The 16,487-nt window shown below is 41.9% G+C and overlaps 2 protein-coding genes across 5 annotated transcripts in view; both read left to right on the top strand.

Annotated features, from left to right (window-relative positions):
• The window catches only part of PGBD2 (piggyBac transposable element derived 2), a 39,140-nt gene extending 31,197 nt beyond the window's left edge, over window positions 1-7,943 (top strand). For all 4 annotated transcript variants that reach the window (XM_057491022.1, XM_057491023.1, XM_057491024.1 and 1 more), the window contains 2 exons: window positions 3,798-3,861; window positions 5,134-7,943. In XM_057491022.1, the coding sequence (XP_057347005.1) occupies window positions 3,818-3,861; window positions 5,134-6,889 (1,800 nt within the window). In that variant the 5' untranslated portion in view covers window positions 3,798-3,817 and the 3' untranslated portion in view covers window positions 6,890-7,943. The remainder of the gene's footprint in view (window positions 1-3,797; window positions 3,862-5,133) is intronic.
• The window catches only part of LOC130680438 (olfactory receptor 2M3-like), a 138,023-nt gene that overhangs the window by 32,639 nt on the left and 88,897 nt on the right, over window positions 1-16,487 (top strand). The gene's annotated exons all lie outside the window — the stretch shown is intronic.

Below are 16,487 nucleotides of genomic sequence, written 5' to 3'. Positions count from 1 at the left end.
GATGAACGTAGATGCAAAAATACTCAACAAAATATTAGCAAACCGAATTCAAAAATACATCAAAAGGATCAAACACCATGTCCAAGTGGGATTCATCTCAGGGATGCAAGGATGGTACAACATTCGAAAATCCATCAACATCATTCACCACATCAACAAAAAGAAAAACAAAAACCACATGATCATCTCCATAGATGCTGAAAAAGCATTTGACAAAATTCAACATCCATTCATGATAAAAAATCTCAATGAAATGGGTATACAGGGCAAGTACCTCAACATAATAAAGGCCATATATGATAAACCCACAGCCAACATCATACTGAACAGTGAGAAGCTGAAAGCTTTTCCTCTGAGATCGGGAACAAGACAGGGATGCCCACTCTCCCCGCTGTTATTCAACACAGTACTGGAAGTCCTCGCCATGGCAATTAGACAAAACAAAGAAATACAAGGAATCCAAATTGGTAAAGAAGAAGGCACTATTTGCAGATGACATGATATTGTACATAAAAAACCCTAAGGACTCCACTCCAAAACTACTAGAACTGATATTGGAATACAGCAAAGTTGCAGGAAACAAAATAACACACAGAAGTCTGTGGCTTTCCTATACACTAACAATGAACTAATAGAAAGAGAAATTCCATTCACAATTGCATAAAAAAGAATAAAATACTTACGAGTAAACGTAACCAAGGAAGTGAAATACCTATACCCTGAAAACTCTAAGACACTCTTAAGAGAAATTAAAGAGGACATTAACAAATGGAATCTCATCCTATGCTCTTGGCTAGGAAGAATTAATATCATCAAAATGGCCATCCTGCCCAAAGCAATATACAGATTTGATGCAATCCCTATCAAATTACCAACAGCATTCTTCAATTAACTGGAACAAATAGTTCAAAAATTCATATGGAAACACCAAAGACCCCGAATAGCCAAAGCAATCCTGAGAAGGACGAATAAAGTGGGGGGGATCTTGCTCCCCAACTTCAAGCTCTACTACAAAGCCACAGTAATCAAGACAATTTGGTCCTGGCACAAGAAGAGAGCCACAGACCAGTGAAACAGAATAGGGACTCCAAACATTAACCCAAACATATATGGTCAATTAATATATGATAAAGGAGCCATGGACATACAATGGGGAAATGACAGTTTCTTCAACAGATAGTGCTCGCAAAACTGGACAGCTACATGTAAGAGAATGAAACTGGATCACTGCCTAACCGCATACACAATAGTAAATTTGAAATGGATCAAAAACCTGAATGTAAGTCATGAAACCATAAAACTCTTAGGAAAAAACATAGGCAAAAATCTCTTGGACATAAACATGAGCAACTTCTTCATGAACATATCTCCCTGGGCAAGGGAAACAAAAGCAAAAGTGAACAAGTGGGACTATATCAAGCTGAAAAGCTGTACAGCAAAGGACACCATCAATAGAACAGAAAGGTACCCTACAATATGGGAGAATATATTCATAAATGACAGATCTGATAAAGGGTTGACATCAAAAATATATAAAGAGGTCATGCACCTCAACAAGCAAAAAGCAAATAATCCAATTAAAAAATGGGCAGAGTAGCTGAACAGACAGTTCTCCAAAGAAGAAATTCAGATGGCCAACAGACATGAAAAAATGCTCCACATCGCTAGTCATCAGAGAAATGCAAATTAAAACAACGAGATATCACCTCACACCTGTAAGGATCGCCACCATCCAAAAGACAAACAACAACAAATGTTGGCTAGGTTGTGGAGAAAGGGGAACCCTCCTACACTGCTGGTGGGAATGTAAATTAGTTTAACCATTGTGGAAAGCAGAATGGAGGTTCCTCAAAAAGCTCAAAATAGAAATACTGTTTGACCCAGGAATTCCACTTCCAGGAATTTACCCTATGAATGCAGCAGCCCAGTTTGAAAAAGACAGATGCACCCCTATGTTTATTGCAGCACTATTTACAATAGTCAAGAAATGGAAGCAACCTAAGTGTCCATCAGTAGATGAATGGATAAAGAAGATGTGGAACATGTACACAATGGAGTACTATTCAGCCATAAGAAAAAAACAAATCCTACCATTTGCAACAACATGGATGGAGCTAGAGGGTATTATGCTCAGTGAAATAAGCCAGGTGGAGAAAGACAAGTACGAAATGATTTCACTCATATGTGGAGTATAAGAACAAAGAAAAACTGAAGGAACAAAACAGCAGCAGAATCACGGAACCCAAGAATGGACCAACAGTTACCAAAGGGAAAGGATCTGGGGAGGATGGGTGGGAAGGGAGAGATAAGGGTGGGGAAAAAGAAAGGGGCCTAACGATTAACATGTATAATGTGAGGGGAGCAGCATAGGGAGGGCTGTGCAACACAGAGAAGACAAGTAGTGATTCTACAGCATCTTACTACGCTGATGGACAGTGACTGTAATGGGGTTTGTGGGGGGAACTTGGTGAAGGGCGGAGTCTAGTAAACATAATTTTCTTCATGTAATTGTAGATCAATGATGACAAAATGAATAAAGAATTGTTATATTAGCTATTTCTGAGAATCCTAAAACAACAAACATTTTTTATCTATCAGTTTCTGCCTGTCAGGACTCCAGGTGTGATTTAGCTGTTTTCCAGTGCCTCAGTGTTTATGTGAAGTTGCAGACGGTCAGCAGGGGCTGAGAGGTCATCTGGAGGCTTGGCCAGGCAGGGGTGTCCCTCAGGATTCACTTCATTGTGGGTTATTGCAGAGGGCTCAGCCCCCTCTGGCTGTTGGCCAGGGACTCCCTCAGTTTTTTGTCCCGTGGGCCTTTCCCTTGGGGAGCTGAGATGTTGTTCTGGCTCCCCTTGGGAGAGAAAGAGCATGTACAAGAGAGAAGTCCCATTCTTTATTTGTAGCTTGATCTCTTTTTGCCATATTCTCTTAGTTAAAAGTAAATCACGAGGTCCAGCCCACTCAAGGGGAGAAGGTTACACAATGGTGTGCATATCAGGAGGTAAGGGTCTTTGGAGGTCATATGAGGGGCTGCCTACCACAGATTTGTTGTATATTTGATAAAATTTAGCCATCTTAAGGTTTTTATATTTTCTGTAAGAAAAGCTTTATTTTGTGGTCACTAATACACTTTAAAAGGTTTACTTTTTCATAATTTGTTCTTAATACATTCAAGACTTTACTGTCTAATATAGTAGCCACCAGCCAGCCACATGTCACTATTTAAATTAAAATTAATTAAAATTACATAGTTAAAATTCAGTTTCTTAGTGCCACTAGCTATGTTTGTATGTGTAGCAAATGTTTAATGACCACCTGTGACTCATGCCTGCACTGTTGGGCAACACTGATACAAAACCTTTCTGTCATCACTGAGTTCTGTTGGTGGTGCTGATCTGCAGCCGTCTTCCAGGGCCGATTTTGTCTCCCGGAGGACACTTGGCAATATTGGAGATAATTTTCACTTTCACAACTGGAGGAATGGTTATTCTCTTGGTATCTGGAGGCCTAAAAATACTGTTAAAGACCCCATAATACACAGGGCAGTCCTCACACCAAGACTCATTGAGCCCAAAATGCCAGTAACCTGCTGATGGGAACCCTGCCCTGGAGGGTCTGTGTGAGAGGGGGTGTTGTTTTTCCCTCTGACCAGCCAGTCCGCTAGATGCCGGTTCCCGTGTGCTCAGTCCACTTCCCTCTGAAGCTAGAAATGCTTTTCCTTTAATGGTAGAGAAAGTCCTGTTAGCCTTGCTAATTAAGGTTCAGTTTTTTTAAATGAGTTTCTGTTTTTCTTACAGATTGTTAGACTCTGCACGTAATGACAGCCCCATGTCCCAATTTCATCATGGCTTCAACTTCAAGGTACAAGTACCGTTTGATGAAAGGCTTATGCCAGAAATGGCTCTTCTGCCTCTGAGAGTCCAAGGCCATGATATTTTTAGCCCTTAGTCCTGGTGACCTCACTAAGCATTGGGTGTCCAGGAAGCAAAGAGAAGGAAGAGCAAGGAGGCAAGGGGAAGACTGGAGAGGAGACGGGGCAGATGAGGGAGTGTGTCTGGCATGGGCACAGCTCTAGCTGCACTTGTACATGATTTGTACACTTGATTTGTAGACGAGATTTGTTTGCTTATCTTTTAAAAAACAAGATGATTGGCCCTGGGGCTGCAGCTGTCCCTGCAAGCTCTCCTGCTCTAAATGTTTGACCAGCCAGGGGCACACGCATGGTGCTTGAAGGCCGGGGGCAAACAATGGGTAGGTAGTGAGACCAGCAGAGACCCTGGCCGGGCTGGCCTGGATCTGCTGCTACCTGCCAGGTGAGGTGGGGGAGGTGGGAGGTGGCTGCTGTTAGCTGAGAACCTGTCTCAGGATGAGGTCCATAGAGGTGTCAGGTTTCCTCCCTGAAGGCTGGCTCTTTTCTGGCCCATGCAGAGCTGGAGGAGAACCTTACCTCTTTGGGGGTCATGCCTGCTGCACCGTAGCCTCCAGCGTGGGGGTTGGCAGTCATTGGAAGTAGGGTAGAGTGACTCTCAGTGCAGTCTGAACCCCAAAGGCTGAGGGCAGGTCTAGGAGAAGTAGCCTCCATGGTAAAGCCTGTGTCCTCCCCCTGGGCCAGGGCTGTTCTCACATGAAGATCAGCCCAGAGGGGCTCAGCGGTGTCGTGCCCACCTTCCCTGTCAGTCCGTTGTCACAGCTAGAGTGACATGTCTGACTCCTCACTGCCCTGGGGAAGTGAGGAAACATGTGCCAAAGAGTAAGAAAGGGAAGAAGAAGTGGGAAAGCAGAGCCACTGGGGCCACTGAGTCCGGGACCGTCAGCAGGCATCTCTTCAGTGGCCCAGGCTTCCTGTTTGTGCTTCCTGTTTCTGGGTGACAGTTGTGCACCTGGACTTGTCACGAGAGGGGATCCTTTATTTAGGAAGGAAAGGGACTGTTGAACACCTTCTTCAGTTGCCTCTCATGTTAAAATTCTTTGGCAGTTGGTGAGTAATCTGGTAAATTCCGTTCCTGCGCTGGGCCAGGTGCCCAGGATGCTTTGCAGGGGTAGGGCCCTTCTTTCCATGCCCTCCCGGGGTTTTCTGCTGACTCGCTGTTTCTCCTGCACAGCCCCTTCCCACCCTGTCTCCTGTCATTGCAGTGGCCCTACCTCCGGGAAAGGTGCCGGCTTAAAGCCGAAATCCACCAGGCTGCTCGAGGTTCTCAATGCACTGGAGGAAGGGGGGTCTCCCCACAGGGAAGAGATCTTCATTGCACCACCTGACAGTGCCGCAGGGGATTTCACCGATGAGGACTCGGGAGACGATGACGACCGGCGAGGCGCCCGCCTGCCTGGCAGTGTGCTGCATGCTGCCGTAGTGCCGGAGGACTCTGGCTCTGGCGAGGAGGGGCACCTGTGGCCATGGACAGCTGCCAGGCAGCAGCGGGCCCCCGTGGCACCTCAGCGCCATTGGGCCAAAAGAGATATCCGGCCAGACTTCAGCAGCTGGACAGCCTCGGATCCTCACATGGAGGATCTCAAAAGCCAGGAACTGAGTCCTGTGGGCCTTTTTGAGTTGTTCTTTGATGAGGGAACGATTAACTTCATTGTTAATGAAACCAATCGTTACGCTTGGCAGAAGAGTGTCAACTTGGGTCTCACGGCCCAGGAACTAAAGTGTGTTTTGGGCATTTTGATTTTAAGTGGGTATATATCCTATCCAAGGAGAAGGATGTTTTGGGAAACGTCTCCTGATTCACATCATCATCTTGTGGCAGATGCAATTAGAAGGGACAGGTTTGAACTCATCTTTTCATATCTGCACTTTGCAGATAACAGTGAGCTGGATGAAAGCGATAGGTTTGCCAAGGTCCGGCCTCTCATCGTCCAGATGAATCGCAGCTTCCAGAAGCACGCGCCTCTGGAGGAGTTCTACAGCTTCGGGGCGTCCACGTGCGAGTACTTTGGGCACCGGGGGTCCAAGCGGCTGGCCGCAGGGAAGGCTGTGCGCCTGGGCTACGAGGTCTGGTGTGGGACCACCAGCCGGGGCTACTTGGTGTGGTTCGAGCCCGCACAGGGCACGCGGTTCACCAGGCCAGACAGGGGCCTGGACCTTGCAGGCAGCATGGTGGTGCGGTTTGTGGATGCGCTTCAGGAGCGTGGCCATCTGCCGTACCACATATTTTTTGACAAGGTTTTTACAAGTGTCAAACTGATGTCCATTTTGAAGAAAAAGGGGGTAAAGGCCACAGGAACTGTTCGCGAGTACAGGACTGAGCGCTGTCCCCTCAAAGATCCCAAAGAACTCAAGAAAATGAAGAGGGGTTCCTTTGATTACAGAGTGGACGAGAGCGAGGAGATCATCGTGTGCCGCTGGCATGACAGCAGCGTGGTCGACATCTGCTCCAATGCCGTGGGCATTGAGCCGCTGGTGCCAGGCAGCCACCAGGCGGGGACAGCCAAAACGCGTGCCCGCGTCCAGCGGCCATCGCTGGTGAGGCTGTTCCAGGAGAAGGCGGGCGGCGTCAGCCGCATGGACCAGAATATTGCCAAGTACAAGGTGAAGATCCGCGGCATGAAATGGTACTCGAGCTTCATCGGCTATGTCATCGATGCCGCCCTCAGTAACGCGTGGCAGCTGCACGGGATCTGCTGTGCTGACGCCCGGGTGGACCTGCTGGCCTTCCGCAGGTACGTGGCCTGTGTGTACCTGGAGAGCAATGCGGACACCTCGTCACTGGGGAGGCATGGCCGGCGGCTAGAGACTGAGAGCCGCTTCGACATGATTGGGCACTGGATCGTCCACCAGGACAAGCGGACCCGCTGTGCCCTCTGCCACTCGCAGACCAACACCCGCTGCGAGAAGTGCCAGAAGGGCGTGCATGCCAAGTGCTTCCGGGAGTACCACACCCGCTGAGCAGTGGTGGGTGAGCGCAGATGCCTGGTGACAGGGACGTGTTTACAACGGGCTCGGCACTTGGAGCACATGTGGTTTTGTGTGTGTTGGAAAAAAGACCTCAATCCTTAGTGATTTGGTTGTGTGTTTTCTCCCTACCTGCATTGTAATTAACTTTTTTGTCTATAATTACCTATGCCTACGTGTAATATAAATTAATGTTTTTATTAGTGATCATAAGTGTTTGTAAATTACATTTTATACTGTTATTTATTTAAACTCATGGACCCCTTTTTCTTCAAATAAAAATCTTGCTGTGGTTTATAGCTGAGTTCCAGTAAGGACAATCAAATGTCACCAGGCACTTTAGAGAAATTTTTGTGAACAGTAAAAAATTGTATGTTCTTAATTGTAATCTAAGATACAGGCAATAGTATGTAGTTAACAGTATGATAAAGGATATCTTTTTTTAAAAATGTTTTATTAAGGTATTATTGATATACACTCTTATGAAGGTTTCACATGAAAAAACAATGTGCTTAATACATTTACTCATATTATCAAGTCCCCACCCATACCCCATTGCAGTCACTGCCCATCAGTGTAGTAAGATGCCACAGATTCACTGTTTGCCTTCTCTGTGCTACACTGTTTTTCCCATAACCCCTCACACCATGTGTACTAAACATAATACCCCTCAATCTCCTTCTCCCTCTCTCCCCACCCACCCTCCCACACCCCTCCCCTTTGGTAACTGCTAGTACCTTCTTGGAGTCTGAGTCTGCTGCTTGGAGTTTTGTTCCTTCAATTTTGCTTCATTTTTATACTCCACAAATGAGGGAAATCATTTGGCACTTGTCTTTCTCCACCTGACTAATTTCACTGAGCATAATGTCCTCCAGCTCCATCCATGTTGTTGCAAATGGTAGGATTTCTTTCTTATGTCTGAATACTATTGCATTGTGTATATGTACCACACCTTCTTTATCCATTCGTCTACTGTTGGACACTTAGGTTGCTTCCATATCTTGGCTATTGTAAAAAGTGCAGCAATAAACATAGGGGTGCATATGTCTTTTTGAATCTGAGAACTTGTATTCTTTGGGTAAATTCCAAGGAGTGGGGTTCCCAGTCAAATGGTATTCCTATTTTTAGTTTTTTGAGGAAGTTACATATTGCTTTCCACAATGGTTGAACTAGCTTACATTCCCACCAGCAGTGTAGGAGGGTTCGCCTTTCTTCACATCCTCGCCAGCATTTGTTGTTCCTAGTCTTTTCGATGCTTGTCATCCTTACTAGTGTGAGGTGATATCTCATTGTGGTTTTAATTTGCATTTCCTTGATGATTAGCGATGTGGAGCATCTTTTCATGTGTCTGTTGGCCATCTGAATTTCTTCTTTGGAGAACTGTCTCTTCATATCCTCTGCCCATTTTTTAAATCAGGTTCTCTGCTTTTTGGGTGTTGAGGTGTATGAGTTCTTTATATATTGGATGTTAACCACTTGTTGGATATGTCATTTAAAAATATATTCTCCCATACTGTAGGATACCTTTTTGTTTTGCTGAAGATGTCCTTTGCCATACAGAGGCCTTTTAGTTTGATGTAGTGCCATGTATTCATTTTTGCTTTGTTTCCCTTGCTCAAGGAGATGTGTTCAGGAAGAAGTTTCTCATATTTATATTCAGAAGATTTTTGTCTATGTTGTCTTCTAAGAGTTTTATGGTTTCATGACTTAAATTCAGGTCTTCAATCCATTTTGAGTTTACTTTTTTTTTTTTCTAAAACCAAATCTTTATTCTCTAGCTTGAAAAGGAGGATAAGTTGTTGTTCCATTTAGAGAACAAAACAAGGCCCTACATTTTGAGTTTACTTTTGTTTATGGGATTAAACAATAATCCAGTTTCATTCTCTTGCATGTAGCTGTCCAGTTTTGCCAACACCAGTTGTTGAGGAGGCTATCATTTCCCCATTGTATATCCATGGCTCCTTTATCGTATATTAATTGACCATATATGGTTGGGTTTATATTTCGGCTCTCTAGTCTGTTCCATTGGTTTATGGGTCTGTTCTTGTGCCAGTACAAAATTGTCTTGATTACTGTGGCTTTGTCATAGAGCTTGAAGTTGGGGAGCATAATTCTCCCCACTTTATTCTTCCTTCTCAGGATTGCTCTGGCTATTCGGGGTCTTTTGTGGTTCCATATGAATTTTAGAATGATTTGCTCTAGTTCACTGAAGAATGCTATTGGTACTTTGATAGGAATTGCATGGAATCTGTAGATTGTTTTAGGCAGGATGGCTGTTTTAACAATATTAATTCTTATCTGTGAGCCCAGGATGTGTTTCCACGTATTCATATCTTCTTTTAATTTCTCTCATGAGTGTCTTGTAGTTTTCAAAGTATAGGTCTTTCACTTCCCTGGTTAGGTTAATTCATAGGTATTTTATTCCTTTTGAAGCAATTGTGAATGGAATTGTTTTTGTGATTCCTCCCTATGCTAGCTCATCATTAGTGTATAGGAATAAAACAGATTTCTGTGTATTAATATTGTATCCTGCAACTTTGCTGAATTCAGATACTAGATCTAGTAGTTTTGGAGTAGATTCTTTAGGATTTTTTATGTACAATATCATGTCATCTGCAGACAGGGACAGTTAAACTTCTTTCTTACCAATCTGGATGCCCTTTATTTCTTTGTGTTATCTAATTGCTGTGGCGAGGACCTTGAGAACTATGTTGAATAAAAGTGGAGAAAGTGTGCATCCTTGTTCTGTTCCCAATCTTAAAGGAAAAGCTTTCATGTGTTTTTTGTCCTATTTGTTGATGTGGTGGATGATGTTGATGGATTTTCGAATGTTGTACCATCCTTGCATCCCAGAAGTAAATCCTACTTGATCTTGGTGGGTCATTTTTTTGATATATTTTTGAATTTAGTTTGGTAATATTTTGTTGAGTATTTTTGCATCTATGTTCATCACAGATATCAGTCTGTAATTTTCTATTTTTGTGGTGTCTTTGCCTGGTTTTGCTATTAGAGTGATGCTGGCCTCGTAGAATGAGTTTGGGAATATTCCCTCTTCTACGTTTTGGAAAACTTTAAAGGAGGATGGGTATTAGGTCTTCACTAAATGTTTGATAAAATTCAGCAGTGATGCCTTCTGGTCCAGGAATTTTGTTCTTAGGTAGTTTTTTGATTACCAGTTCAATTTCATTGCTGGTAATTGGTCTGTTCATATTTTCTGTTTCTTCCTTGGTCAGCCTTGGAAGGTTGTATTTTTCTAGAAAGTTGACCATTTCTTCTAGGTTATCCAGTTTGTTAGCATATAATCTTTCATAGTATTCTCTAATAATTCTTTGTATTTCTGAGGTATCTGTTGTGATTTTTCCTTTCTCATTTCTGATTCTATTTATGTGTGTAGACTCTTTTTTTCTTGATAAGTCTGGCTAGGGTTTTATCTATTTTGTTTATTTTCTCAAAGAACCAGCTCCTGCTTTCATTGATTTTATTCTTCTTGAATTTATTTTTTCTGCTCTAATCTTTATTATGTCCCTCCTTCTACTGACTTTGGGCCTCATTTGTTCTTCTTTTTCTAGTTTCATTAATTGTGAGTTTTGCCTGTTCACATGGGATTGTTGTTCTTTCCTGAGGTAGGCAATATACTTTCTACTTAGCATGGCCTTCACTGCATCACACAGATTTTGTGGTTTGGAATTGTTGTCATTTGTCTCCATATATTGCTTGATCTCTGTTTTTATTTGGTCATTGATCCATTGGTTATTTAGGAGCATGTTCTGAAGCCTCCATGTGTTTGTGTTTCTAGTTTCATACCTTTGGGGTCTGAGAAACTGGTTGGTACAATTTCAATCTTTTTGCATTTACTGAGGCACTTTTTGTAGCCTAGTATATGATCTATTCTTGAAAATGCCCCATATGCACTTGAGAACAATGTATATTCTGATGCTTTTGGGTGTAGAGTTCTGTAGATGTCTGTTAGGTCCATCTGTTCTAATGTGTTGTTCAGATGTTCTGTCTCCTTACTTATCTTCTGTCTGGTTGATCTGTCCTTCAAAGTGAGTGGAGTGTTAAAGTCTCCTGGAATGAATGCATTACATTCTATTTCCCCTTTTAATTCTGTTAGTATTTATTTCCCATACGTAGGTGCTTCTGTGTTGGGTGCATAGATATTTAGAATGGTTTTATCTTCTTGTTGGATTGACCCCTTTATCATTATGTGATGTCCTTCTTTGTCTCTTGTGACTTTCTTTGTTTTGAAGTCTATTTTGTCTGATACAAATACTGCAACACCCGCTTTTTTCTCTCTATTTGTTGCATGAAATATCTTTTTCCATCCCTTCACTTTTAGTCTTTGTATGTGTTTGGGTTTAAAGGGAGTCTCTTGTAGGCAGCATACAGATGGGTCTTGTTTTTTAATCCATTCAGTGATTCTATGTCTTTTGATTGGTACATTCAGACCATTTATATTTAGGGTGATTATCAATAGGTATGTACTTATTGCCATTGAAGGCTTTAGATTCGTGGTTACCAAAGATTCAATGTTAACTTCCTTACTATGCAAGAGTCCAACTCAACTCACCTAGTATGCTATTATAAACACAATCCAAAGGTTCTTTTTTTCTCCTCCTTTTTCTTCCTTCTCCATTCTTTATATATTAGGTATCATATTCTGTACTCTTTGTCTATCCCTTCATTGACTTTGGCGTAGTTGATTTAATTTTGTATTTGCTTAGTAATTAACTGTTCTATTTTATTCACTGTGGTTTTATTGCCTCTGGTGACAGCTATTAAACCTTGGGAACACTTTTGCAGTCCCTGCAAAATACACTATAGAGATGGTTTTTGGGAGATAAATTCTCTTAGCTTTTGCTTATCTGGAAATTGTTTAATCCCTCCTTCAAATTTAAATGATAATCTTGCCAGATAAAGTATTCTTAGTTTGAGTCCCTTGTGCTTCATTGCATTAAATACATCATGCCACTCCCTTCTGGCCTGTAAGGTTTCTGCTGAGAAGTCTGATGATAGCCTGATGGGCTTTCCTTTGTACGTGGTCTTATTTCTCTCTCTGGCTGCTTTTAATAGTCTGTTCTTATCCTTGATCTTTGCCATTTTAATTACTATATGTCTTGGTGTTGTCTTCCTTGGGTCCCTGTGTTGGGACATCTGTGGATCTCCATGGTCTGAGAGACTATCTCCTTCCCCAGATTGGGGAAGTTTTCAGCAATTACCTCCTCAAAGACACTTTCCCTTTTTCTCTCTCTTCTGGTACCCCTATAATATGAATATTGTTCCATTTGGATCAGTTCTCTCAATATTCTTTCATTCTTAGAGATCCTTTTTTCTCTCTGTGCCTCAGCTTCTTTGTATTCCTCTTCTCTAGTTTCTATTTCATTTATCATATCCTCCAGCATATCTAATCTGCTTTTAAAACCTTCCATTGTATGTTTCATTTCTGATACTGTGTTCTGTAATGATTGGATCTCCAACTGAAATTCATTACTGAGTTTTTGAATATTTTTCTGTACTTTCATGAGCATGTTTATGATTTTTATTTTTAAATCTCTTTCAGGAAGTTCATGAGGTGGATTTCATTTGACTATTTCTCTGGTGTATTTATAATTTTCCTTTGAACCAGGTTCCTTGATGTTTCATATTTGTATGTGTTGCCCTCTAGTGCCCAGAAGCTCTACTGTCCGGAGCAGTGTTGGGGGTCACAGGGGAGTGGTGTTGGTGCCTGGGGTAGGAAAGAACTGTTTCCTGCTTTCCGGCTGCTATGCCTGTCTCCACTGCACGAACCAGTGGGCTGAGCACACAGGTGCAAGCCTTTATGCTTTCCGTTTGTAGCTGCCATAGGCAGGGCCTCCTTCTGGCTGGCGTAACACCAGGGCAGGGTTTCCCAGTTTGTGAGCTAGGTGCGGGCTGTCTGGGAGGATGGTGCAGCAGGCTGTGTATCATAGAGGGGGGCCTTGGAGCTGCAGTCAGCCAGGGGGCTGGAGCACCTGAAGATGGTGAAAGTTCCCAATCTGCTGGGCAGAGTGCATCCAAACAATTTTGTCCACCTGCCCTTTCTCCTGAGCAGTAAGCTCTGTGCACTTCTTGCCCCCTTAGTAGCCCTCTCGCTGTTGGGAAGTCTCTCAGACTGCCTGCCTTTCTTTTGTCCCAGAGCAGCTGGATATAGATCCCTGCTTTCCACAAGTGGCTGGGATCTCAGTCTCTCCAGGTAATTTTCCTGTCTTAGCTTTCCACCCCCCGAATCATGAAAACCCCGTGTCATGTAGGTTTGTGCTCCCAGAGCAGACCTCCAGAGCTAGGTGTTCAGCAGTCCCAGGCCTCCACTCCCTCCCTGGTCTGTTTCTCTTCCTCCTGCCAGTGAACTGCAGTGGGGAAAGTGATTGGTCCCCATTGGGCCACAGCTTCAGTACGTTACCCTGTTCCATGAGGTTTATTCTTTTCTCCAGGTGTAACGCTCTGGTGCAGCTCTCTTTGTTGTTGCTCTTTCAGGATTAGTTGTATTAATTATATTTTTGTATTATATGTGGTTTTAGGAGGAAGCCTCTGTCTCACCTCTCATGCCACCATCTTTAATCATATTCGATAAAGGGTATCTTAAGCATGTTTATTTCATGTTAATCCAATGTTGGCAGATTGTCAAGGGGGGGCATTTTTATCCAGAGGGCTGGATTTGTATTTTCTTGATAAAAAGATTTCCTAATACAGTTATATACATGTGGAATCCATTTTTATAAATAGTGTGAGGTAGGAATCTGTTTTTTTTTTACCCCCAAGTGGATGGATTTGCATTATTTATGAAGAGTTAAATGTATTTATCCACTAACTGAAATTCTACCATTATGAATTCCTGAATGTAGGGTCAAAGTATTTAAATATAGAAAACTATTTATTTTGGAAAACCCAGTGTAATATATTCCAGAAGTATAAAAGAAATTCACACAAAATTTGGACCTATCAAAAATCAGAGAAAGCATATTGAATATAGTCTCTGTATTTGGGAAAGAACTTTCTACAACAGCCCAAATTTAAAAGGAGCATGTCAGTATATTGGACTATATGAAACTAAAATTGGCATTCATTATCAAAGATAACATGCAAAGAAAATGAGAAAATATATTCCAAATACTTACATTAATAGTAATATTCTCTGTGCACAAAGATCTCCTAAACACGTATGTGAAGGGTTAAACATATGATGTTAGATAAAAAGATGTTGGAGGATGAAAAAATAACTGAAGATATTGAGAGGCTCCACTCTGGTGGCAATAAATTCAAAGAAAAGCAATTACTAGATACCCTTTTTTCATTAAATGTGTTGATTTCTACATACTTATGTTGGCATGGGTATAGAAAGGTGGCAGACTTGTGCAGTATCTCAGGAGTATAAATCTGTACCGCCTTTCTGAAAGCAATTTGGTAAGGTCCATTCAAAATCATAAGAATTGTTCCTGTCTATAGAATGAAGCAAATGTTTAGTCCATAGTGATGTAAGTAAACAAAAGTGGGAGAAGGGACAGATCCTCCTTTCAGCAGAATCCCCATTAATAAATGTAGAAGGAAGAAAGGAAATAAAATACTCTTTGACTGATACCACAGTAATCTTTTTGTAGGCAAGAACTTGGTGCTTAAGTTAGCAGGGCAAAGCTTCTTGCCAGATACCCATCAGCTGGAAAAGGAATAAACAGTAACTCCTCAGTGCTGAAACCAGACACCACGTCAGCCAAGCAATCAGCTAAAACCTGCAGTACGTATAGACACTCTCCTTCTCCACACCCCGCAGGTATGGTGCACTCTCGTACTCCTGCCCAGAATGTACAAACAATTCCAAATCATGAAAAAACAGACAAAGCGAAATGAAGTTATCTTCCACAAAACAGTTGGCTGATAGCCTTTGCAAGTGTCAAGGTTGTAAAAATGGGAGTAAGGAACTGTCCAACATTAGGTGAGACTAGGGAGGTATGACAAAGTGTGGTCCTGGACTGGGTTCCACAAAAATAGACTGAGAAAAGGAAATCAGTGGGACAACTCATGAAAATTTATATTACATGGAATGATGTCTGTAGACAAACTCTGTTTTGTAAATTAATTTCCAGACTGATGCCTTGGTTATGCAAGATGCCAGTATCTGGGGAAGATGGGAAAAGCCCTTTCTGTATTGGAACTTTTTGTAGGTCTGAGATACTTTCAAATTGAACAGTAAAAAATGTTCACGCCTTTGCTGCATTCCTGTCTTTAGAAATCTAGCCTGGACACTTAATTTTTCCTAAGAAGTTTGTTGAGTAAATGCTCTGTTTCAATTTTCATCTGATAATGATAATCCAGAAATATTAGCAGATACTGGCCAGGTTTTAATCTTACTGACAGTCCAAACAAATTAATTGAAATGGTTGTGAAAACAGTTTGTAAACCTTCCAGAGGCTTTGAATGGCCAATTGTGCCTCCCCTCTCTAGATCTAAGGGAAATACTGGGCAAATGGATAGTCTCAGGTTGTAACAGATGTAGGAGAACGTGTGGTCTTTCCCAGACCACTCACGGAAGCCAGAACTAACATTCAGCATTCAGGGTAAGAATCGTCAGAGCTGGCTCTCAAGGCCAGTTGACACTCTTTGTTGGTATATTCACAAAGGGAAATGAAGGTACAAACTGGAGTGATGGACAGTCCCTAGCCCTCTAAGTGGGGACACTTGAACAGATTGCCTGCCTTGCCTACTCTAGTACTACAGAGCCTTAGGAACCTCTTAACTGGAAAGTATATCAAAGTTGTGGGTGTTCTGGATGACATTTCAAGTATCTTTCCAGCTTCTAAGAAACTATACACAATCAGAACTCTTAGTATCCTAGACTGAAGCCTGGAGAACACTGAAGCTCTTCAAAACCATGAAAACGACTTTGCCTACCAGACTTCACTGGTTTCTAGACAATTGTGTCTTTTAAAAATTGTGGTAAACCATAAAATTTACCATTTTAAGTGTATAGTTCAGTAGTGTTAAGTATATTCATATCATTCCAGAGAAGATCTCTGGAAATTTCCCATCTTGCCAAACAAACTGTACCAATGGAACTCCCTGTTTGCTGCCTTTTCCCAACCCATTGTAATCACTATTCTACTGTCTGTTTCTATGTGTCCGATGATTTAGATACCTCTTATAAGTGAAATTTGTCTTTTTCTGGTCGGCTTATTTCACTTAGCATAATGTCCTCAAGCTTCATGCTGTAGCATGTGATGGCATTTTCTTATTTTTTAAGGCTGAATAATATTTCATTGTATGTATAGAACACATTTTCTGTCTCTATTCATCTGTTAATGGACACTTGGGTGGCTTCCATCTCTTGGCTGTTGTGAATAATGCTGCAGTAAACACGGGCGTGCAAATATCTCTTCCAAATTCTGCCTTCCATTCTTTTGGATATATACTGAGAAGTGGGATTGTTTGATCGTATGTAAGATTTTACATATATATATTTAATTTTTTGAGGAACCCTCATCCTGTTTTCCATAGCAGTGGCATTATTTCACATTACCTCCAGTAGTGCATGAGAGATCTAATTAAAGAAAGCATATAGCTTATTTAAGTTCTACAACACAAG

Source organism: Manis pentadactyla, chromosome 13 (assembly GCF_030020395.1).
Source record: "Manis pentadactyla isolate mManPen7 chromosome 13, mManPen7.hap1, whole genome shotgun sequence".
Taxonomy (NCBI): Eukaryota; Metazoa; Chordata; class Mammalia; order Pholidota; family Manidae; genus Manis; species Manis pentadactyla.
This window is presented reverse-complemented; position numbering and strand designations above follow the sequence as displayed.